This window comes from Leguminivora glycinivorella, chromosome 6 (genome assembly GCF_023078275.1).
Source record: "Leguminivora glycinivorella isolate SPB_JAAS2020 chromosome 6, LegGlyc_1.1, whole genome shotgun sequence".
NCBI classification, from domain to species: domain Eukaryota; kingdom Metazoa; phylum Arthropoda; class Insecta; order Lepidoptera; family Tortricidae; genus Leguminivora; species Leguminivora glycinivorella.
This window is the reverse complement of record NC_062976.1, coordinates 6,186,815-6,211,364: the sequence shown is the minus strand read 5'-3', so window position 1 is coordinate 6,211,364 and position 24,550 is coordinate 6,186,815. Positions and strand designations below refer to the sequence as shown.

General features: G+C 37.6%; 3 protein-coding genes across 3 annotated transcripts in view; 1 reads left to right on the top strand and 2 right to left on the bottom strand.

The window, feature by feature from the left end:
* Nucleotides 1–16,083, bottom strand: part of LOC125226863 (SUN domain-containing ossification factor) — a 94,650-nt gene extending 78,567 nt beyond the window's left edge. The window contains exons 1-2 of the mRNA XM_048131005.1: nt 15,793–16,083; nt 15,501–15,713 (exon numbers count right to left, since the gene is read on the bottom strand). Coding sequence (XP_047986962.1) covers nt 15,501–15,713; nt 15,793–15,851 — 272 coding nt within the window. The 5' untranslated portion in view covers nt 15,852–16,083. The remainder of the gene's footprint in view (nt 1–15,500; nt 15,714–15,792) is intronic.
* Nucleotides 16,084–16,512: 429 nt separating this feature from the next.
* On the top strand, nt 16,513–17,432 carry LOC125227369 (oligosaccharyltransferase complex subunit ostc-A). The gene is made up of 2 exons (XM_048131670.1): nt 16,513–16,721; nt 17,032–17,432. Exons 1-2 carry the CDS (start codon nt 16,583–16,585, stop codon nt 17,340–17,342), a joined length of 450 nt encoding a protein of 149 aa, XP_047987627.1. The 5' UTR covers nt 16,513–16,582; the 3' UTR covers nt 17,343–17,432.
* Nucleotides 17,433–18,250: 818 nt separating this feature from the next.
* On the bottom strand, nt 18,251–24,193 carry LOC125227168 (calcium and integrin-binding protein 1-like). The gene is made up of 5 exons (XM_048131396.1): nt 23,999–24,193; nt 23,780–23,814; nt 22,230–22,477; nt 21,776–21,977; nt 18,251–18,883 (listed from the first exon to the last, which is right to left on the bottom strand). The coding sequence occupies exons 1-5, from the start codon at nt 24,047–24,049 to the stop codon at nt 18,862–18,864; spliced, it is 558 nt and encodes a 185-aa protein (XP_047987353.1). The 5' UTR covers nt 24,050–24,193; the 3' UTR covers nt 18,251–18,861.
* Between the last annotated feature and the right edge of the window lie 357 nt (nt 24,194–24,550).

Below are 24,550 nucleotides of genomic sequence, written 5' to 3'. Positions count from 1 at the left end.
TTTGCTAGCTACTTCGTCTATTTGGAAGCGTAGATAGATAATAAGAGGTAGGTACAATAATTTAGACGAGCTTACAGTGGTGAAAATAAGATCGTAGACTTCGTAGACGATCTGTAGTGAAATAATAATGTAAACTTATGAAGTCAATTTAGACGAGACGCGCAAATACACACAAGCTATTTTACGAGCAAAGGTTACGACAGATGGCAATTAGTCGTGATTTTTTTGACAGTGACATGCCTAGACACTTACATGGCAATTGCAATTGCCAATGCCGTAATTTAATGATCCTCGCGTGCGATATCTCGTAAGTCGTAGCGTCTAAATCAGTCTTTAAGTATTAGAACTATTTATGAATCTGTGCTTTAGTGCGGTTGTGTGGATGCTGACGATACGCTACAATGCTTGATTATAAAAGGTTTTTAATAGGGCTATGGACTAACCAAAGAGTAGCATAATATATGAACCTGTTCCGATTCGTTCACATTGGACCGACAGCAGGGAAAGCGGTCAATCAGCGCACTCCCACGCACCTGAAAGCCGTTCCCTTTGAGGCAATAAATCGCTACCATTGTCATGTGACGGAGGATTTATGCCACATTTACACCAGCCACAGAATACACAATATTACAGCCGGTATCAATTGTAACTGACAAACTAACCGGGCTGAGGTGCGGCTTTGTACTACGAAGACTCGAAGACCATTACATAAATTCAAGCCAAGGGATACAATTCCCAAGGATTAGGGCACATGAAACTGCTCAAGTTCTAGTAGATACCACTTTTAGCAATTAAGGGTTTGAAAAGAAACCGAATGGTTTGCTAACCCATCGCCCACAACCTACAACAAAATTTACCCACATCCCACCGTCAACTTCTCCACCACCGTTGAGAGGAAACGGGTGGTCTAATTCTTAACCCGTCACCACACAGTCATGGCCGAAGACCATGTCGTGAAAATTTTTACAGTATTTCAAGTGCATTTCTTTTTTTTTCTATCGAGCGAAAGTCAGGAAATCAGAATTCGAATCGATTAGATTGATAAAGAAGCCTCAGGGTATTGACATCAGGCCCCGTAGCCGAATGCCATTTCTACGACGCGAAACGAAAACGAAACGCTGCGAAAGGTAGTCTGGCTCGTCGCGCCAATACGCAAGAGCGATAGAGATAGATATATACGAGCGTTTCGTTTCGTGAGCGTTTGTGCGTTCGGCTACGCACGCAAGCCCCGTAGCTGGAAGGCATTTCTGCGACGCGAAACGCCACCGAAACGCCGCAGAGATGCTCTAGTCGCGCCAATACGCAAGAGCGATAGAGATAGATAGCTACGAAAGAGATATTATCGTGAGCTATTCGTGGGCGTTTGTGCATTCGGCTAACGCATACTGTATGGTATTTTGGTCTATATTGGACTCCTTTATTTTAAACCTCCGACGCAAAAACGACGGGGTGTTATAGTTTGACGTGTCTGTCTGTCTGTTTGTCTGTCTGGCTGTGTGTGTGTCTGTCTGTGGCATCGTAGCTCCCGAACGGATGAACCGATTTCGATTTAGTTTTTTTTGTTCAGCCATGTTTCATAAAAATCGGTCCACCATGTCGCGGTCGGGAGTTTTTTCAAAATTGTAATTTTGTGGTTAGGTTATTAGAAGTTTTGTTACATGAGCGTTTAACTTCTTATGACAAAAGTGCAGAACTTTAAAACGCCAACTGTGGCAATATAATTGACCATGTTCGACGTTGACATAGAAATAGAGAATGCATTAAGGCAGCCTCACCTCATAAATAACCAGCTTCTTTTATGCGCGCAATTTGCTCTTTAAAACAACGATTATAGGATGTATTTAACAAAAATTATGATAATATAATTGAAAGTGCCAAGGGAAACTTGTACACTTAAGAAAATTTTACTTAAAGCTATGAAGAAAATGTACGTTTTAAGTTAACCGGGCAATTTAAAGTGAAAATGCCGTAAAAGGCAAAAGAGAAAATTGTAGTAAAGCAAATAAACGCATTAAACTTGACTACACAAAAGTCGGCACAACAAACAGGCGCCTTGTTAAGGCTATTGTTTAATTCATGACGTCAGAGAAAACTGATGAAAATTTACTTGTCTACTCAGTGCAACTGATCAATACAATCTTATCTTATGGCGCTCTAACACTGGCTGTTATAAATGTTAAATGTTATACAACATGGTGTACACCGTGTTTTTTTTGTTTTCCGTTAATTTCGTCACATAGCTAGGTTAATTATCAGGAACCACCCTGTATATCCATCCACCCCGTATTTATTTATTTATTTATTTAAACTTTATTGCACAAATAAAACAAAAATGTACAAATGGCGAACTTAATGCCTAATGGCATTCTCTACCAGTCAACCATCGGGCCAAACAGAGACATGTAAAAATGGTGCAAGGAGAAAGAAAAATGACAATTATCGAAAACAACTGATTAACTTCATAAAAATACTTATATAATACATAAATATAAATATATGCAAACAAAAATAAATATACTTACTTATAATTGATATATATTCGCAAATATATACATATATATAATATATATATATATATATATATATATATATACATACATATATATATTGATGGATTCTACTCGAACTCTTGTTTCAGCAGATACTGATGTAGTACCCGCTTGAAAGCTAACTTGCTTGGAGCTTGTCTGATACTGAGAGGGAGCGAATTCCAGAGACGGCTCGCCTGGACAGCAAAAGAGTTAGTCATAAACCCAGTGCGGTGAGCAGGATAGAGAGCTTAAGAATACGAGATGTACGCAGCTCACCGCCTGGCCGAGGGGTGTCAAAAAGAAATCTATTTTTGAGATATATAGGGGCAGAAGGCTCAAACAGGATGGAGAATAGTGTGCTGAGTATCCGAAGGGTCCTACGACGGCGAATGGAGTATTATTTATATTCGCAAAAAAAAAATTTCACTATTTTCATACATAATAAATGAATTTATTAGTGTAGAACCCTTTAGAATAACATTCTAGTTAGTGTCAAGTGATTGACGGCACATGTCAAAACAAATAACATTAGGAATTGGTAAAGGCTGTCACACAAGTGTTCAGTAATTATCTTTATTTTTTTAATAACTCGATAACCGTAAGAGTTAAGACGCTAGTTTCTTAGAGAAATTAATTGTATTTGATCTAAAGAACCTTCCCTTAAAGTTAACGGAATTCAATAAAAACAGGGTGTATAGCCTTTATAACAGCCTAGTGTGGCAGCACCATTATATCTGCGGGGGCCCGGCGGATACCCGTCATACGACCCATAGGGATCTTTTGTGAAATTACCCACTATGATCCTAAGATCCTTCAGCTATTCAGCTTCTCGGCCATATCCATGTGTTTGATGATGAGGCTGATGGGAGCTCTCTGAAGTCCTTTGGTTCTAGGTAACCTGGTCCAAAGTTCTTCATTATTTGTCTGGCGAGGGCGTTACATTCGCACATTAAGTGTCTGGTCCAACAGTCTCTTCCTCTACGCCACACATCATCAATACAATGAAAACATAAGTTCTAAAGGCCTGTTTACGTTTTGTACGATACATAAATTGTGTTTTAAGCAAATCACTCTCTGGACATGCTTGAGTGATCTCAAGCATGTCCAAAGAGTGTAATTTAATTTGCATTGGCGTTAATAATTTTAAAAGTACTTACCATAAATGTACAGTCGAGTTCGATTACATCTAACACGATCAAAAATATCGGAACACGACTCTAATGCTATGAGTATAAAAGCGTGTAGATATTTTTGTCTGTTCTACTGTGTAGATGTCACTGAAGTCGAGCGAGTGCATCAAATGTAAATTGATCTGTAACCCGTTTGGAGAGAGTGCACTGCGCTGTGCACTTTTGATTGCATTACGGTGAATAATGCAAGTGTTGTGGAGGTAAATTATGACTTTCCCTGGACACCAGCTGAGCTGGATTGGAAGTGTTTGTTCGATTAAGTCTAGACCTAGTACTTCTGTGTTAATATTTGTTCTCGAACGCAACTCGATTCCATACTCGATATTAAGACAAACAAGTCATAGCGACTAATAAATTTCAAATGCAAGTTTGCGGTGACACGAATGTGTGTACAACTTTTTATTTTTGTTCTATCACTACCTGTGAGTTCCTGTAATTGGCTCTTTGTTTCTTATATTTGTTGTATTATCTGTGTAAACAGCTGTTGGTACTCCTTAAATAAATAATAAATAATAATAAAAAAGGCCAAAATTTCAATTCAAGGCGTCGTATGCGGATAAAAGTTGGAAAGGTAAAAAGTACGAACGAACTAAACTGCTAAGCACCACTTATTCTTATTGTATTGAGAAATTCATTTGTTAAATAATGCAGTTTAAAAAAAATAACTAATGTTAAATAAAATACTAACAATAGGTACATTAACGAAATACATTAGCGACGATTTATAAACATAATTATCCTTATCCAATGTCAATATCGATTAAATTTGCACCATACTCCATAATTTGTACGCAGAGATTAAATATTATTGAGTGAAGATCGTGTTAGTTTAAATCAATATAAAATAATGATCATTAAAATTTGACGTCAATAAGTTTAATGAGTATTGACAATGCCACACGTGAATCGGAAATAATCATCATTCATCATATTGTAAATACCAATTTATACAGTACTAGCTTTTGCCCGCGGCTTCGCACGCGTTAGAAAGACAAAAAGTAACCTATGTCACTCTCCATCCCTTCAACTATCTCCACTTAAAAAATCATGACAATTCGTTGCTCCGTCCGTTTTGCCGTGAAGGACGGACAAACAAACAGACACACACACTTTCCCATTTATAATATTAGTATGGATAAACAATTATTTATCATACGTCAAACGATGATTATTCATTGCATAAATCGTTTGATTATATTGAAATGTATAAAAGATAAAGAGATAGAGAAGTAACTATCTATACCTAGCATTGATATGATAACAAATTATCGATAATATTTATTTCGAAATTGTCATATCATTGCCAGAATTTTCTAGTATGGTAAAAAAAACAGCGATAACGTTATTGATAAAATTAGCGACATAGTGTGACTGTACTAAAAACATTGCTAATTTGTAAAATTCCAACCTAGAGACAAAGTTAACAGTTTTGTGTTCTCTAAAATATTTAATGTAACACACCATTGATATATGAATTAGAGTGTTGCAGGAATAGATGAATCGAAAATATTCAGTAATAATTAGTACTTGAGTAAAACAAGTAGGTATCTCGCGGCTTAAATAGGTACTTTGATTCTATCTCACGTCCGTTGAATTATGCAAAAATAAAGAAACCGCAAGATGTGAACTTTTACGAAAACGTAAAGTTTATTCTGAGAACGGATCCTTTTCACCAACAACGTTCAGATTTCTCAATTGTCACTGTTCTCGATCTCGATCCATTATCACCTGACTGCCCAACCAGCTACCAATAGTAATCCTACCACAGGACGTCCAAATGAGCGATGTCGGCCAACGGCGACAAACGGACCACTTTCGTCGACAATCGACCATCCACACACAAACCTTAACACCACCAACTTAAGGACCATCTACACTCTCTCAATCCTCTTGTTGTTAGTACTTTCATAACGAGCCTGTGTCAGTTACCGTCAACATATTATTTGAATACGCCGTAAATAAAGGGGGAGCCATAAATTGAGCACAATTAGAAATTTTATGGGACCGGTAGATAAACTGTTTGATATGGGATTGTGAAGTTACTTAAATGTGAGAGCGAGCTGGCGAAACTAAACGTCTCTCATCATCATACCTTACCGTGGAACTCAGTCAATCTGTGAAAGAATGTCGTAATATATTTATTGAATATTTATCATATCAATTTCATTCGCTTGCCCTTAGGCGTTCCCACTGATGCGTCGCGTGTCTCGGGCCGCGCAAAGGGCGTCCGCGCCACGCCACCTGAGTGTAATTCAAAAAGCGTCTCCTCAGTACATTTTGTATAGGAAGGACGTAAGGCGCGCCGCCAAGCGGCGCGGCGCGCGCCCCGCCGCCGCCACGCCACCTGGGGCGCGTCTTACGTCTTTCCTATACAAAATGTACTGAGGAGACGTTTTTTGAATTACACTTAAGCGGCGTGGCGCGGACGCCCCTTGCGCGCCCCGAGACACGCGACGCATAAGTGGGAACGCTGCCTTAGGCACTGGTCCCATCGCGAGCTAGTAAGCTATGAGCTATCGGCTATAAAAACAAACAAAAGATAAGCACTCCCGTGCAAATAAAAGAGACACGGTGATTTTGATAGCTCACCGCTGGTCGAGTAGGTAACTATAAACATCGCCGTGTCTCTTTTATTTACACGGGAGTGATTATCTTTTGTTCGTTTTTATAGCCGATAGCTCATAGCTTACTAAATAGCTCGCGGTGGGACCAGTCACCAGTGCCTTAATTGCCATACCTCTTCATCGCCCGTAATCTCATCATTCACTTGCTTTCATCTTATGTCACCTGTCCTGTCACATAGCCCATCCACCTTTTCCATGGTTTCCCTTGCCCGTTTCTTCCTTCCACATTTATTCGTAATGTCTTTTTAATAAAAAGGTCTCCACACACTTCAGAAACAAGCTAGTCTCGTCAAAAAACTAGTAGATTGTTTGATTGAATTAATTACCGGTAAATAAACAATTTGCTCTGAAGCGACGCCTGCCTGAAAGTAGACGGGTTGTCAGTCGTCTTCGTGTTCAGTCAAACATTTTTTTATCAGTTTCTTTCAAGGTGTCAGACTTTGGTATTGACGTTTGCCAAACTTATTAGAGTCGGTTGAATCTTTATTATTTTTACCCTTAGCTATGCTGATATAACGTTCTCCTGGATCGAGTTCTAATATTGTGTATTTAGATTTTAGATTAACTAATTAAGCAATAAGCAAGCACCATATTTGTGGTTCATAGTCCCAATATCGCAAAAGCTATAAAATCATCCGCAAGAAATAATAAACCTATAAATATTGAAATAAATACCAAACGGCTAGATTATTGGTCTTTGCCAATGTTCTGCCACTGCTGAAAATGATTTAATATTAAGTACTATGTTCCAGGTTGCAGTTCCTTGGAGTTTTAATCAAATATGACAAGGAGTAAATCGGGTTTTACGAACTAGACCAAAATAGTTATATAATAATAAGTTCCTCTAGAAAATTTCAGGAACTGAATCAATCAGGTTATATTGTCATTAAAACACATGATGAATCCATAAAATATGCATTGTGCAACCTCCAAGGATTCGTAGGGCAGCCAACTCCTCTTTAACCCGAACTTCGTCCTGGATCAAGGATCGTCACCGGTATTATCCATACCCCCCAAAATCCCTTTTACGCATATGTCTTACCGACCTAAACCCTCCTTTACAAGACTAACAAGGTTAGCTAAGGTTAGATCGCACCTACTATACGACGCATAAAACATACCAATTGTAACTGAACCCAGCCAAAATTCCAGACGGCATTATTAATGACGTATCCACGTGCGAACACACCTGTCATGCGCCTGCGACGATTCTTCCAGTCGACCAAACATTCGCTTACGAGTTTAAAGAACCAGTATCAATAGTGATCTCCTTTATTATAGCAGTTAATGATCTACAGGTCATGTATTACTGGTTGGTCTGCGTTTGTAATACGGGGCCAGGAATAACAAGTTATTTTGGAAACGCCACAATTGCGTTTTGCTCAGTGTGCCAAAGCATACTGTGAATGCATACCTTACACACAGGTTTAGCCACTTTTATTGTTTAGTTTGACCAGCAGTGATTACTCAAAGAGTACCTACGACATCTGAATGTATGTATGTCAATTTACACCAGAGTACCTCTAGCACAACTTGCCTTGTCCCGCGAGAGTCCATACTTGAAGTCGCGCGCGCTTGATGTATAATAAAGGGTAAAGGGTAGTTTGATAGTACTCGCTTCGTTCGAACGTGGTTGACCCACATTATACACATTTTCTATGCACCAAAATTATACAAGTCAAAGGGGCTTATTTATCGAATTAGAAGTACCACACCCCATGACGAAAGATTGACAAGTTTGCAGTTCGATTGGAATGCAATGATCAAAGGCCGGTGTATAGCGCCCTGTACGGATAAAATAACAACGATTTCTTGTACCATATGATAAATGATAAGGGACTGTCGCAAACATTGATACGAATACAGATATGTCGTGAACACGTGCATTGAAACGATCAAATGCGTTCGTTTTTGGGTTAGCCAACTAGCTCAGAGTTAAAGATTATAGCACCGGGTCCAACTGTATTGTATAAACGCAGTACCAAATTATTACCATAGATTATATCACAAAAACCGAACGAGTGTAACAGTTATCCGAGAGTTTACACTGACGTCGGTACCGCGTGTATTTTTAACTGCACTTTCCATTTCTATCGGCTGGTGTAGATCGCTCTTAACTCTTAAGGGGGCATCCGTTGATAAGATGACGTTTTTACAAAATAACGAAACAGCGTGTATAATTTGACAATTCGTCTTATCAATCCAGCAATCGTGGTACATATGAACTTCTCTTAGGCTGGAATGTATCCATACTAATATTATAAATGGTAAAGTGTGTGTGTCTGTTTGTTTGTCCGTCTTTCACGGCATAACGGAGCGACGAATTGACGTGATTTTTTAAGTGGAGATAGTAGAAGAGACGGAGAGTGACATAGGCTACTTTTTGTCTCTTTCTAACCCCCCACTTCCCTAAAATGGGGAGAGGAATTTTGTATGGAGCATTCCACGATTTTCGAATATAAGGGACCGGCCACATCTAAGAGACGCTTGTCCTGAGGTGCGCAACGGACGTCCGCGCCACGCCACTTGAATGTAATTCAAAAAACGCCTCCTCAGTACATTTTGTATAGGAAGGACGTAAGACGCCACGCCGCCGCCACGTCGCGTGGCGCGGACGTCCGTTGCGCGCCCCGAGACACGCGACGCTTAAGTGGGAACCTGGGAACGCTAGCTAACGCGAGCAAAGCAAATTTTTTTTTTTAATTAGCCTCTTTTGTGTCCCACTGCTGGGCAAAGGCCTCAAAGCAAAATTAGATACGGAGTATTCGGAGTAATCAACAATGCCTTTAGAATAGGTGCAACAACTGACAATTAACGTTTAATAATGTTGTATAATTAATGTGTAAGTGTTTTGGTTCAGCACTGTAAACTTGCATGTGATTTTATAAATAAATAAATAAAATAAACAAGGTTCTTTTACATGACTGCACCAAAAAAAGAGTGGATTGTTAGATTAGGTATAGGTAATATCTTAGATTCGAAAGTTGTTTATTTGTCTCTATCGCTCTACGAGTACACAAAAGTTATAGAGAGGTAGATAACTTTCGATTTTCGTTAAAAAATAAATTTTAGTTTAACGAAAGGCCCCTTAACACAGCAATATCATCGGGTAGCGAAACAGCGGCGCAAAAACTCGGAATTCAAGGCTATTACAGCTCTTTATTCTCACTGGCCATTGACTGGTCACTATGACTGTCGAAATCGTTCGCATGTACACGACCAAAACATTCGAAACGTCAATCAAATAGTTACCTACTTGGAATTTAGACTGTTTATTTTAGTAATTAGAATTAAATATAATCTGAAAATTCATAATAAGAGTGTGTATGGACAGTTTCAAAATTGTATGGAACTCCGTGCATTATCAGCACATTATGATTTTTTAGATCATCTTTTTCTTTTTTTTTGACACTTTTACACAGATTGCTCAAGAAGGCTCAAGAAGGCTTGTATTACGCGTACTCGGACAACGATATACACAATATAGAAATACCTATATACATAGAAAACATCCTTGACTCAGGAACAAATATCTTTGATCATCACACAAATAAATGCCCTTACCGGGATTCGAACCCAGGACCACTAGCCGCTAGGCCAGACCGGTCGTAGATTGTGACTTTAAAGACTGTCTGTTGCCGGCCTAAGGTCACAACACTGACAACTTTATCGATGTACAGTCTTAACTGTCAAGAGCTACCATTTTATTGGTTAATCTGTCACACACATGCATATTTTCAGTCACTTATTCGTTCCAGGAGTGAATGAAAATTGTAGGAGGTAGGGCATAGCGAATGGTATTCCGCTTTGTGTGGTAGGGCACAGCGCAGCGGATATCATCTCGCTCGAATCTAGAGCTGAGCCCAACTGGGGAAGTACCTCCGCCTTACAGAAGACCGCAGCCAAATATCACTAGACCCTACTCATAGTATTGTGTTCCTGCCGGTGAGTAAGGCTGCCGGAGCTCAACGAGAGTGCGGTGTGCTGGTGACGGAAGGACCTACGGAACTAAATTTGTTCCGTCTATTGTCCTTTGAGTCGTCGGCAACCCGAACCCTCCTTGGATCTTGTACACTCCTTTTTGCTGTGTACTTAACACAGCAAAAGGGAGTGTATAAGTTTCTAATGGGTTGGCAATGCGCATGTGACACTCCTTGAGTTGCAAGCGTCCATAGGTTAAGGTGACCGCTTTCCATCAGGCGGACCGTATGCTTGTTTGCCACCGAAGTAGTATTAAAAAAATATCAATCCAACTCTCGTGAATCGACCTGTACCTACCAACAACTAGTTGAGAATGAAAGTAATTTTGTATAGGTTTATTTGCAGGTTTTTTGCGATGGTGCCGGATGAGAGTTTCAGTTTCTTTTTAATTAGAGATTCTATTGTTCTACAAAGATTGGTGGGAAAGTTTTTTTTTCTCTAAACCTAAAGAATAAGTCGTTAGGTTTCCAAGAAGCCATATTTGGTTCAATAATAACTCACTTCTTCTGATAATACCTAACCACAAAATTAAAAATTTGAAAAAACCCCCGACCACGACATAGTAGACCGATTTTCATGAAACATGGCTAAGAACACTCCCAACTAACTCAGCTTTCAGACAAAAAAAAACTAAATCGGTTCATCCGTTCGGGAGCTACGATGCCACAGACAGACACACACACAGACAGATAGACAAACAGACAGACAGACAGACACGTCAAACTTATAACAACCCGTCGTTTTTGCGTCGGGGGTTAAAAAAAAACACCTCAGTTAAAATCGTGATATGGGATTTTAGTAAATTCAATATGAGTAATACGCAAAAACGTATACAAATATTTTGCTACATAATATGCGCAGATATCGGCTACGGAGCCGTGGTATACAAATGATTATATTACAAAGCTGTTTAGTTACAAAAATATTTTCGTGAACAGTGAACAGCTGAACACTGTCTACTCTGAGGGTCTAACCAAGTTAGAAGTGTTTCCTCACCGTTACAATAGGAAACTTGACTGTAGTTAAAATAAAATATTTATGGTATAAAATAAAGCATCAGATAATTATAATAAAATCATGGACAAAAGTTATTTTTAAATTCAATTTATATTTAATAATTCAGGTAGAAATCCATACTATAATATTATAAATGGGAAAGTGTGTGTGTCTGTTTGTTAGTCCGTCTTTCACGGCAAAACGGAGCGACCAATTGACATGATTTTTTTAAGTGGAGATAGTTGAAGGGATGGAAAGTGACATAGGCTACTTTTTGTCTCTTTCTAACGCGAGCGAAGCTGCGGGCAAAAGCTAGTTTAATATATAAAGTAACTGAGTTGACCGTGATGTCACTCAATTCGATTTCATATTCATTCCATATTAACAAGTCGTTCAAATTCGTTTTGACACTTCTTAAAAAGAAGCTGTTTTGACTAGGAGGCAAGTAGCCTATTACTTACGTACGAATTTACAAGAGCGAAAGTGATGCAACATATCGGTAGTTCGCGGAAAGTTTTTGATACATTTAATTGAAACGGTACAGCCGTGCTCACAAAAATCTGATTTTGGAGGTCGTGTAAAATATTTTTGGAACATCTTGCTTGTTAATCTTCAACATCTTGTAATGTCTCGGAACATCTTGTAATATGTTTTTGAACTTGACTTTACAACCGATTCATATAAAAACAAAAACGCACAATGGATAAGTAGGTATAAAGTGCGCAATAGACAATCTTAAAACACAACGCGTGGAGGCTTGGTACGCTGACATTGAAATTATTCAATTTCAATGTCACTATCACAGATGCGCTGATTCACATATCGGATAGTAGATAAGATTAAGGGAAAAAGTAAAACTTGTTCAGCTTTTTTGAATTTGTATGTAACATCATATACTATGTATGAGTGAGACGAAGCCTAATTTAGCGGCGATTTTAATATAGCAGTTTGTGAAAGTGTCAAAAACTAAAGTAAATAAAGCAGAGTCTATGGATCTATCACAATTGCTACCAGCATAGCATGTTCCCTCTAACTTTTTAATTATTTCCTGTTCTGATATTATTTTTTAGACTGAGATGGAGGCTGTTAAGTTGTTAACTGCCGTGGTTGCAGATATAAGGCGTTTGGCACACAGCGCAATCATGTGAACCTGCACTGTAAAACTTATAAAAATGTAGGACGGAAAATCGGCCAAAACTCCTATAATGTCCGGGCGGACATTATAGGAGTTTTAAATAGGGCTAGTGTTATAAATAGGGCTATTTATTGCCCATAAAAGATAGGAAGTGTGAATTTTATACTCAAAGTTTGCAATTATGGCTCGTTGCCAAACAGCATCGTCTGACAAACAGCCTACAAGACTAGTCTAGACAGCTAGACTTAATAGACTAGTATATTTACAGATCAGTTAACATTAACAATTTCCTCGCAATAAACAAGACTGCATATCCACACTGAATTAGTCTTAATATGTCCACTTAAAACTATTTCGCAGTAAGAACATAGGTTACCCGCACTGATTTTAGTCGCATACGCTTCACTAATGAAAGCGACAAGGTTTTAACGAACACTATGTCAACGCAAATCAGTCAGAAGATCATGTGGCTCGTTAACGATGTTGTGACGTCAGAGTACGCCCACCGAATAACTGGACTGATAAGTGGGTTGAATAACATTCGATTTTTGAAACGGTTAAAATACTTGTTGCTAGTTAGATTACGAGTAAAAGTGGCGTGGCGCCAAACACGTGACTACACTACACTTCCTTTCATGACGTCGAGATAGGGTAGCAAAAATTATCTGTTACAGTCAAGTGTAAAAATATGGGTGCGTACAACTTATCAATAATATGTCCCATAGCACTTTATGTCGGCGGAATAAGGTCTCGGTACATATTTTTGAGCGGATAAAATCGATACGTATTTTTGCACTTGACTGTACATGAGCTGGCCCTGATCTGGGTGTAACCGGCTAGTCTAATTTACTGAGACTATTTGCGAAAAGGAAAGCGAAATTAGTTCAATCATGGTTGGGAATATTTTTGATTACGCCTTAGGAAGGTCAAATACGGGATACTTGTAACGGGATTTATCTTAGCAATCTCAAAAACGGAAAGTATTTCATTTTCATTGCGCAAACGATTGCTATGATGACTAAGCAGAGGCACCCAGCATAGATTACATTACATGCTTCTTAAACTCTTAAATTTGGCTCCTCCAATAATTCATTCGTAATGAGAACGTGAAAAACAAAGATGGCAGTATTTGGTGTACTGTCTACTGTTTATGCCATGTGATTGTCACTTGTTACCTATTTGCTATCGCTATTTTCGCAACTTACGGGATGTCCGTTCAACCATTGAATTGTGGAGGATACAGTGATTAGAAGTATTAGAACTGATATAAATAGGTACCCACAATAGAATTCAAGTTTGAATAAGGTATTGCAAGCATTGTGAAAATGCGCTCAGGGTCACTCAGTTCAAGGTTGTGAGAACAATAAGAAAAGTGTATAAATTCTAACAATCTTAATGCTTAATTATATATTTATATAAGAATATTGATTCAAGATTCAACATTAGTTGACTATTTATTGAATAGAGAACCATCATTGTTAATAATTTCCTTTCATTGAGTTTTAAATGTTAAGATGAAATTAGTTCCAGTTCTTTTTTAAAGTCTTTAGGATGCAAACATAATCAGAGAGATTGTGATGGGAGCACCCACAAAACCAGAGCCATTACAGTACTAAATTGCAACATGTCCTTGCCATAATAATTTCGAGAGCAGACCCTGACATCGTCGAGTAGATGTTATAAAATCAGATTTAAAAACATTTTTAATTTCAAGGGATTTTGGGCCAAATGTTAGCTCCAATAATGTAGAAAATCTTGTTAAGATTGACAATTCTAGTAAGCGACCAAAACTTCAATGTAAAATTATGAAATTATTATATTTGTTGTTTACTGCCACAGGGGGCATGATTAGGTATGTGTCACTTAACTTCAATCCTGGGTAAATCCATTCTGCTTTAAGGTTGAATACCTATATAAAAAGATATAATATGATCTGAAAGATAATCAACCTCATAGCAGAATGGATTGTTTTTAAGTTAAGCAACACAAATACAAGTGAGGCGTTGAATGTATTAAGGTCCAGAGTATTATGTTGAAAACATTATACAATATAGTATAATATAATTCATATATATCACAAGTATTTGAAACAGAAATAAGTACCACTACTTCTTTTAAGCAAACAGATTTCTTTTAATTAAGAATGCTCGGACACTTCAAGGCTCCTAAACTAATGTTTAATTACTTTGTTTTATTTCAACATTAAATGCTTTGTTGAGAAACATTTTATCCATACTATACTAACAATATAAATGAGAAAGTGTGTGTGTCTGTTTGTGTGTCCATCTTTCACGGCAAAACGGAGAGACAAATTGACGTATTTTTTTAATTGGAGATATTTGAAGGGATGGAGAGTGACATAGGCTAGTTTTGTCTCTTTCTAATGCGAGCGAAGTCGCGGGAAAAAGCTAGTATACTTATAGTTGGATATTTTTAAGGTGTGCAATAGTAGTTTTAAACCATATGAGGTGTGCAGTAAAGAGTATTGAACTGTATTTAATTATGTCTTTGAAAATAGGTTCATCCACTAAGACATATGCTATGTTTTGTATTGTCATGCAATTAAAGATTTGTCAAACCTGAACATCATTATGAATGGGACTTGATTTGAGTATGCACTTTTTAATAACCGCTTTAATAAAAATGAGGTAAAAACATGTCATTAATTTCATTAATTCACATTATTATGCCAAGGTAAGTATTTCCTGCGTATGAATGAATCATTAGGTATAAACCATATTTGTGCAAATTCTACAAACAATAGGTATTAGTAGTAAAGTCTAATAATTGTTTTCAATGATGACTAAGCAAATCACAGACATATTGGTTCTCCAAGTTTATAATAGTTCCTTCCTTAATAGTTAAAACTTTTGTTGTCTAATAATTGATAGTTGACTCCATAATAAAAAAAATATAAATTCATTTTATACTGGTAAAAGGATGAATTGGAATTTTTGATCATATACGATTTTGTTTTACAGCAAGTTAATATTATATGAACTACTTTCTACTCTCACTTTCACAACTAGGCAAAAACACTTACCCATCTGTTGTCACCGAGTTCAGGGACAACGAATCAGCTATCAGCATCTCCAAGTTCTCGGCTGGCGCCTCATCCCGCGGCCCAGGGTCCGGAGCCTGGTCCTCCTCATTTACAGCACTGCGCTTCTGACTGACGTTGTGCAGCCCAGAGAGGTCCACGCTCCCCGCATCCCCCAGGTGACCTTCCGACACCACCAGCATAAACAACGCGCAACTGAGAACAAAAAAAAACAAGGTAACAACGAAATCACTAATTATGTTACGCAAGCCCCGAAATTCCATTCCAAAATTACCTCGAGAGCACTGAAATTGTCAGCAGCGACGTGTAAATAACACACAAGCCGCCCTTCATCTTAAAATCAGTGAGAAATCCAGAGTCCAGTTCATTTTGTGCGAAATATTCTCACTTAGCCATCGCTAGAAATTTTAACACTTTATTTCACTAACAGAGGTTCACATGAAACACACACTTTTAATAATAGATTTCACACATTGTACGGATTTCAATAACAATATAAGGGCCAGCTGCCGCGGCAAGGTACGTTCCAACGAAATAAAATGGGGACGAACATTTGTTCAACCAATTTTACTGCAATCGAATAATTTTGACAGTTGCGTTTTTTTGTGAATACTTCATTCAGTGTCAATTTTGGGAAATTAAAACTCTATGATTGGTTATTTTGTGTTAGAATTATCGACCATATAAGCTGGTCCAATAAGAAACTAACATTTAATGCCATTGCCGTGTTGTGATTGGCTATAATATTGATAACACTCCGTTACACGCAAGTGATTTAGTCAAGTACATAGAACATAAATAAAAAAAGACAAATATTTTTAGTCAGATTGTGTCTCAACCTCAAACAAATTATACTTTATTTATGCTTAATAGTTTTATTACTGAAATGAATAGTGATCAAAATAAATAGCTACATTTTGATATATTTACGTTTCGTTCAACATGTATCGTATTTATCGTGGTGCTGTCGTTGTCGTCAGCGCAGCGCTGCTGTCAAGTGTCAGCTACGTCAACGGTTGGAGTCTGCCTGGCCCGTTTTCTGTTTTTCGTTACAAATATCCGAAATGGAAAGTCTATTCGCGATACCATTTTCGGTATTAGAAATCCCTAATATCAAAATTAAAAAGCCATCATGGCTTCAGGCTCCATCGGCGATGACTACTTTCTCATTGGTGCTATTCTCATACTTTTTAGTGACTGGAGGTTAGCGGCGTCTTGTTTTCTGTTTATTTTCTAATAAGACCGTGTTACTGAGAGAAACTTGTATTCAAACCGACGTTAAGCTTTTACCAATCAAATTATACTGTAATTACTGCATATGTATTCGAAATGCTTACAATTTCAATGAATTTTTTCACATTTGAAATGTCAGCTTGGACGCTTTAACTAATTGTAATCGTTATCTCAATTCATTATCTTACTATTACTTCCGACAAATCTACCAAAGTAATTTTACTTACTTGTTTGTAGCCCATTACGAAATGTATGTTAATATTACACATTTCCATTTCAGGTATAATCTATGATGTGATAGTAGAACCGCCCAGCGTGGGCTCAACGACCGACGAGCACGGCCACAGCCGGCCCGTGGCGTTCATGCCTAACAGAGTAAACGGCCAGTACATCATGGAAGGCCTGGCTTCCTCTTTCCTCTTCTCAATGGGTGGTCTCGGCTTTATCATACTCGACCGGACACATAACCCGTCTACACCTAAACTGAACCGAATCTTACTCATCTCAGTCGCCTTCCTGTGTATCCTTGTCTCCTTCTTCACAACCTGGATCTTTATGAGGATGAAGCTCCCGGGATACCTCCAGAATTAGATTAGGAATAAGATGAACTTTTTACAAATGAAATCTTTTATATTTACTTAGTCTGTATTCTAAGTTGAATTAAATACTTTTTTTACTTAACTGAATTTTTGATTCAACAAATTTTCCAATTTCCAAGTTGGCACCTTTTAACCCTTAAATTGCCATGAGGCCCATGAGTGGCACTGAAATTTGAGCAGTTTTACGGGTTTTGGATACCCCATTTGGAAATACAAGCATTACTCTAATCTAATACCTCACTTATCTTGGCTGGGAATGCAGCCTGTCTTGCTGATAGTACAAAGTAGCTTAAAAATCATATCAATTGAGAGTAAATAAATAACTAGTGTTTTCTAAATGGAAAATAGGACATTGTACAATGTAGATACAGATTTAAGAAAAAGGGGGGATGGGACATGCTGGGCGATATGTATTGAATACGCACACACATACAAAATAATTACTAAACAATTTTTTACCAAATGCAAAAACGACGTGTTATAAGGTTGACATGTCTGTCTGTAGCATCGTAGCTCCCGAATGGATGAACCAGTTTAGATTTAGTTTTTTTGTTTGAATGCTTAGTTAGGAGTGTTCTAAACCATGTTTCATGAAAATCAGTCCACTATATTGAGGGTTTTCAAAATTTTAATTTTGTGGCTAGGTTATTTGCATAGATGTCAATTAAACTTTTATTCTTACTGTATAATTATGTATATTTGGCATTAGAAATATAAATAACATTAATTAAAATTAGACATACATATTTACTTTAATAATAGGCTAGTTTCCTACTAGTCAAATCAGCTTCTTTTTAAGAACTGTCAAAACGATTTGCTAATATGGAATTACCAGGAATTACTATGAAATACTGAGGAGTGACGTCACGGTCAATTCATTTACTTTAGTTCTATCTCTTTGACTTATTAAATAGAAATTATGTTTAAACATAACTACTGTCCATATATTTCTTCTAATTATGTGGTGCTTTATTTCGTGCACTGCATGAAATATTTTATTTTGAGTATAGGAAACTAGCCTATTTCATGCATATACGAAAATTTGGATTTCCTACAATAATAAAACTTTATCAGAAATATAATCAATGAGAAGAGAGCTATTATGTATGTTGTGAATAAAATGCAGATATACAATACCAACAAAAATTGTTCTAATGATATTCCAAAAAACATTCAGTCAAATTGAGAACCTCCTCCTTTTTTTGAAGTTGGTTAAAAACATCACATATGTGATCATATTTCTGGTCAGGTTTTATATACCTTAAAAAATACTTTCATAACATATAAATATAATTATTTGAGATTCAGAAGTGTCATGTAGATTGAAAAAGAGTAGACAGTTGGTTTGGTATTCAAGTTTTCCTTAATAAAAAGCTTAAAAACATTATTTGAAATACACAATAAACACCATTGTTTCTTCAAAATCGAAGATACACTTATTTTACTGTTTGACGTAAAAATACTTTTAGTTGAGAACAGGAGTGGAAGACATTTTTCTTCATTTTTGCTTGTTACAGTCGTATTCTGAAAGTCCTAAAAAAAGTAAAGATTAAAAATATTATTCATGATATTAGATTTAGGAAACAGTCATGGTTACTAAAGCATTGATGTTTAATGAGTAATGACCGATGGTCATGGCCATGGGTGCTCTGAGTTCTAGGCCTTATCGCCAAGGCGGAGGCAAGGAAACTAACTTTTTCTGCATATGACTTGACAGAGTGGTTGTGGTAATCAGGCTGTGTCCTGAATGACACGTTTAAAAAATAAATGAAAAATTCCACTATTCTCTGACAGCTGCCCTTTTTTTTATTTTGACGGAGTGGGAATGCTGTTACGCACGATGTGTGGGACTCGCCGTTTCTTTCCCCTCCCCTAGCGAGAGGGGGGAAAGCCCTGGCCCTACCCACTAAACCCACTCCGACGTTTTATCCTCTTTGCCGTTCGTGAGGGCGCGCTGGGATCGATGTATGTTTATCATGTCATTCACCACGGCGCCCTCCGGCATTGCATGAGGAGGGGGATCAGAAATCTGACAGCTGCCCTGTGAGTTCACATGTAATGTGCCATCTATCGCTACCTTCATCTGGTCTGTCCATCTCATAGGGGACGGAAACTATAAGGTATGCTAAAGGCAAAGACAGACAGATACAGAAACCATAAGGTCAGTCATGGCGTACAATAGGCTAGTTTCCTACTACTCAAATCAGCTTCTTTTTAAGAACTGTCAAAACGATTTGCTAATATGGAATTAAGTACTATGAAATAGGCTAGTTTCCTATAATTTAAATAAAATATTGTATGTAGTGCACGAAATAATGCACCATATAATTAGAAGAAAAATAAGATAATTTCTATTTAATAAGTCAAAGAGAAAGATATAAATTAAATGAATTGACCGTGACGTCTCTCCTCAGTATTTCATATTAGCAAATCGTTTTGACAGTTCTTAAAATTAAAAAGAAGCTGATTTGACTAGTAGGAAACTAAACTAGCCTATACCAGGGGCGGCTCACTCCGCGATTCTATCACCGCGCTACAAGTACATCCTGGCGGCCGCGAGTTCGCGGCCTACTCAGGGGTGGCGCGCGTTCTCACGGAATTAACGTTTGCACTTTCTATTGTTACTTTACGTCGCGAGGTTTTTGTAAGCGATGTCCGCGTGTGGAATGCTAATAATATTTAGTTAAATAGACATATTGAATAAAATAAATACCATAGGACATTCTTACACAGATCTATAGCTGGGCATTAACTCGTTAATCCGTTAATTAACGAAGTTAACATTTTGGTTAACGGATTAACTTTTAAGTTAACTTTAAAAAATGTTAACGGATTCGTTAACTTCCGTTACATTTCTTCGAGTCCGTTAATCGTTAATCCAGTTTCGTACGCGCCAAGTAAAACTTGCTCTGACCGCTGCTGTAAAAGCCCGGAGTACTGCGAAACCCAGGATTTTCACGTAAATTCACAGTCTACAGACAAATTGGTGCCTTTGGATCACTTGTTCGAGACCTGCTAAAGATTAATAGTCCTACTGCACCCATCGCTAACTGCGAAATAAAATGTAAATCATCAGGGTGCGTAGCCGAATGGCACAAACGTTCACGAAACGCTCACGAAACGAAACGGCGCGACAGAGCTAGACTAACTTGCGCGACTTTTCGTTTTCGTTTGGCGTCGGAGAAATGTCATTCGGCTACGCACGCAGGCATGACACACAGATCGCGCAACCGACGTATCAAGCCAGAGTGTCAGTTCGGCGGGCCGCGCCATCTATCAAGTTACCGTGGATCACAACTTCGATTAGAGGTGTCTCAGGTCGAGGAACCTACGCACCATGACTACGACCGCATGATTGACCCAATAAAACATATAAAACCTAGAATTTAGCGAACCAACGGCCTGTGTGGTGACGGATTAAGAATTTCACCACCCCCTTTCTTCCCGTGGGTGTCGTAGAAGGCGACTATGGTATATGGGTTAAATTGTGGCGTAAGCGAGAGGCTGGCAACCTGTCACTGCAATGTCACAGTTTCGTTTTCTTTCAACCCCTTATTTGCCAAGAGTGGCACTGAAGCTTTAGTAGTTTCATGTGTTCTGCCTACCCCTTTATGGGATACAGGCGTGATTGTATGTATGTATATAAAGTTACGCAAATACTTAATAGTTGATTACTGGACGAACTAGCAGCAATAAAATAATTTTTTTATAGCGATTAACGGATTATCGATTAACTTTAACTTCCGTTAAATTTGTTGAAATGTATCGCTTTAACGATTAACGAGGTTAACTTTTATATTAACGGATTAGCGATTATCGAAGTTAACTATTTGATTAACGGTGCCCAGCTATGCACAGATCTACTACTGATTAAGCCCCACGGAGAAGTTCAATAAGGCTTGTGATGTTGGAACTTGAACAAAAATATATAAATACAGAATATATACCTAGAAAGTACCCAAGACTTGAATATAATAGTATAACATTTTATGTGAGTATTAATTTGTTTGAATCCATTGGTAACCCTATCACCGGACGCCGCGCACGTGCGGCTCGTTTCTTTGTAAGAATTTTGTAGGTATTTAAAAAGGCGGCATTTCGTGAACATCAAAGCAGTGGGCCTTCTGTACTTGTACTATTATATATTCTGTGCCTATACTGAGAGGTGACGTCACGGTCAATTCATTTACTTTATATCTTTCTTTTTGACTTATTAAGTTATTAAATATATATTACGTTTAAACATAACTACTGTACATGTATTTCTTCTAATTATGTGGTGCTTTATTTCGTGCACGGCATAAAATATTTTATTTTAAGTATAGGAAACTAGCCTATTTCCTCGGGCCACGTTCTTCTACAACTGTTTGGTGCGCCAGGACGTTGCCTCTTGGCCCTCGTGAGTACTGAACTGCTGATACTCACTGAGTAAAGTCGGAGCTCTTATCAATAATATGTTCAAACTCGGCAAAGCTCAGCGCGCCGTCATCATCCAGGTCAGCTTCTTCTAGAACGTTCTGCACCAGCTGCTGAAGCTCTGAGTCTGTCAGCTGGAGTTCTGGGCCGCAGAGACGCTCGATCACTTCGCGGAGGTCGGAGACGCCGATCATGTCGTCACCGTCGAAATCTGGAACATTTCAAAAATATCATCAGCATTTTAGTGGCTTTTTAGTAAAGGAAACCATTCAGAGGGTATTTAAGTAACCCATAATCACAAAAGACGTATTCTTCCATCTTCCTTTGTCAGCAATCAGTGGTTAGATGATCGTGTGGCATCATTTTGTCTGTAGCAGTATTTTTATTTTAAGAAGGGTCCCTACTGAATGGATTTGGGCCCCATTATACATGAGCACCCCAAAGATCATGTATAATGTCTTACCAAAAATCCTAAATGCATGCTCAGCTTTCACCGCCTTTGGGGCATTGTCACTGAATACCGACATCATATCCAAGAAGTCCTCGAAAGTGCAGTCCCCATCGCTGCTCGAGCTGAACACCTTGCAGATGCGGTCCCGGAATGGGTTGACACGCAGTTCTGGGTACTGGAGGATCTTGGCCATTGGAAGCTTGGCGTTCTTGTTATGGCCAACCTTCTCGGGGGCTAGAGCTTTGAAGCGAGTGTGCGCACTGAAATGGAATTCAGTAATTGTCAATATTTAATGGTTTGTTAAGTTTTCTGATTTAGACCTAAAATAAAATTATAGGCTTTTATTTTAATTTTGTAGTTATGTTGATACTTTGTGACTTCATACTCAATGATAGTGTTTAAACACTGTTTATTGCAAGCCTACCTATACAAATTAAAACTAAAAAAAAATCCTAGAGTTCCACTAGATGCAAGTGGCATTTTTATCAAAATTCTATGATTTTTTTTACTGTTTTATTTATTAACCTTTAGTTTATGAACCTGAATTAGTTAAATTATGTTTTATACCTTTGTCAGAAATTATTAAGTCAAAATGGAAAATAATCACATTTCATGGCTAGTTCAGGCTAGTAAGCTGTTTATGAATAACACCAACATAAGTCAATATAGATACTGCAACATGCATTAGTAGGGATGTACCGACTAGTCGGAAAAGCCGACTATCCGGCCACTTTTGTAGTCGGCGATTAGTCGGCAAAAAAGGCCGATTAGTCGGCACTTCATAAGTGATAGAAAAACAGTACAAAAATAAATCAACAGCTGATATGGTTGTATTGTGTACCTATTTGTCATGCCTTTCTTAGTCAAAACAACAAATATCAGATATCACAAAAATAATGTCCTACTTAGGACTATCAATTTCATAGGCAGGATTACTAATTCATTACCTACTATGCCAAACCGGTTGTTAAAAATGGAAAATCTATCTAAATATTCTCATAGACATTTGAACCTGTAAAAAAATCATGAAAAGTGCGAACAAAGGACCAAAAACGACATTCAAAATGTGAACTTAGTTGAAAAAACTGTTTTAGCCGACTAGCCGACTAGTCGGCCGACTAATTGGCCACCCCAGCGCCGACTAGTTGGTACATCCCTATGCATTAGTCATTACAAAAGAAATGGAACAAAAAACTTTCAAGGTTGCTGTTCAAATAACGTTTTAAGGTTATTCCATCTTGAATTTTCTTAAAGATTAGCCTGCTAGCAATTCTTACAAAAAATTTGTGGAAAGTTCAATCTTTACAAAAATTTATAAATGTTTTACCGGTTTCTGTATGCTCAAAATGTTTAAATACTATTTTGCAATGTTAATGCTTAATAATTGAGGTGATATTAAATAGGAGCAGGTTATGATAGCAAAGTGATCTATTAAAACTAAATATAACCCCAGTACATTTTCAATAAGCATTTACTGGAATTTGATTGTAATCACAAGTTCACAAATGAATTGGTTGAGAAAATAACAAGTTTAGGAGAGTAATTAATACATTGTTACTTACTATAACACTTCTTTCTTCGTGAAGTACGTAAGGTCCTAGAAAAATAAAAGAAACTTTAAAGATATCAATAAAATCTTCATTTCGATATGGACAATGTACGATGTTGTGAATGTTTCAATCAGTCATTTCTACTAGGTCAAAGAACTTTTAATTAAGGAAAACACTACAATTCTGATTCACACAAGTTATTGGCCCAAATACAAATGCTCTCATCGTTACCTCGTAATCTTGAAGCTCCTCCTCAGTGAATTGGCTCTTGCCCTGGCCCATTTTGGGCAGGAATAAAACCACGGGGTTTTTAGACAAAGGTTATTTATGTAAACTGGTAATTTAGCGTTAGATAGATATACTCTTTAACAATATATAAACAAACGATGCATTGTACGAGGGTGGGACGTGATATCTGTCAAATGTCAAAACTGACACTACTGACAGTGACACAAGAGTGTTGCTGTTGTAATTAAACATAAAAGTTGTATCAGACGTGCTCAACGCGCACCGGACTTCCGTCCGTCGTTCTTGATCTGGTCGTCATTTTTGATATTTGCCCAATATTTGCCTGAGTTGATTCGAAACTGACTGAAACTCACAGATTACTTATCAGTAGAAAAGGCGTGAAATCCATTATTTATTTGTAACAAATGTACTTAAGTACAGGACCTATATAGAAAAAAGACGAATTAACTGCTAGACCTCCTCCTTTTTTGAAGACGGCTAATTAATAGAATTAGTTAGGTACAACACTATATACACACTTTTCAAGACTTAAAT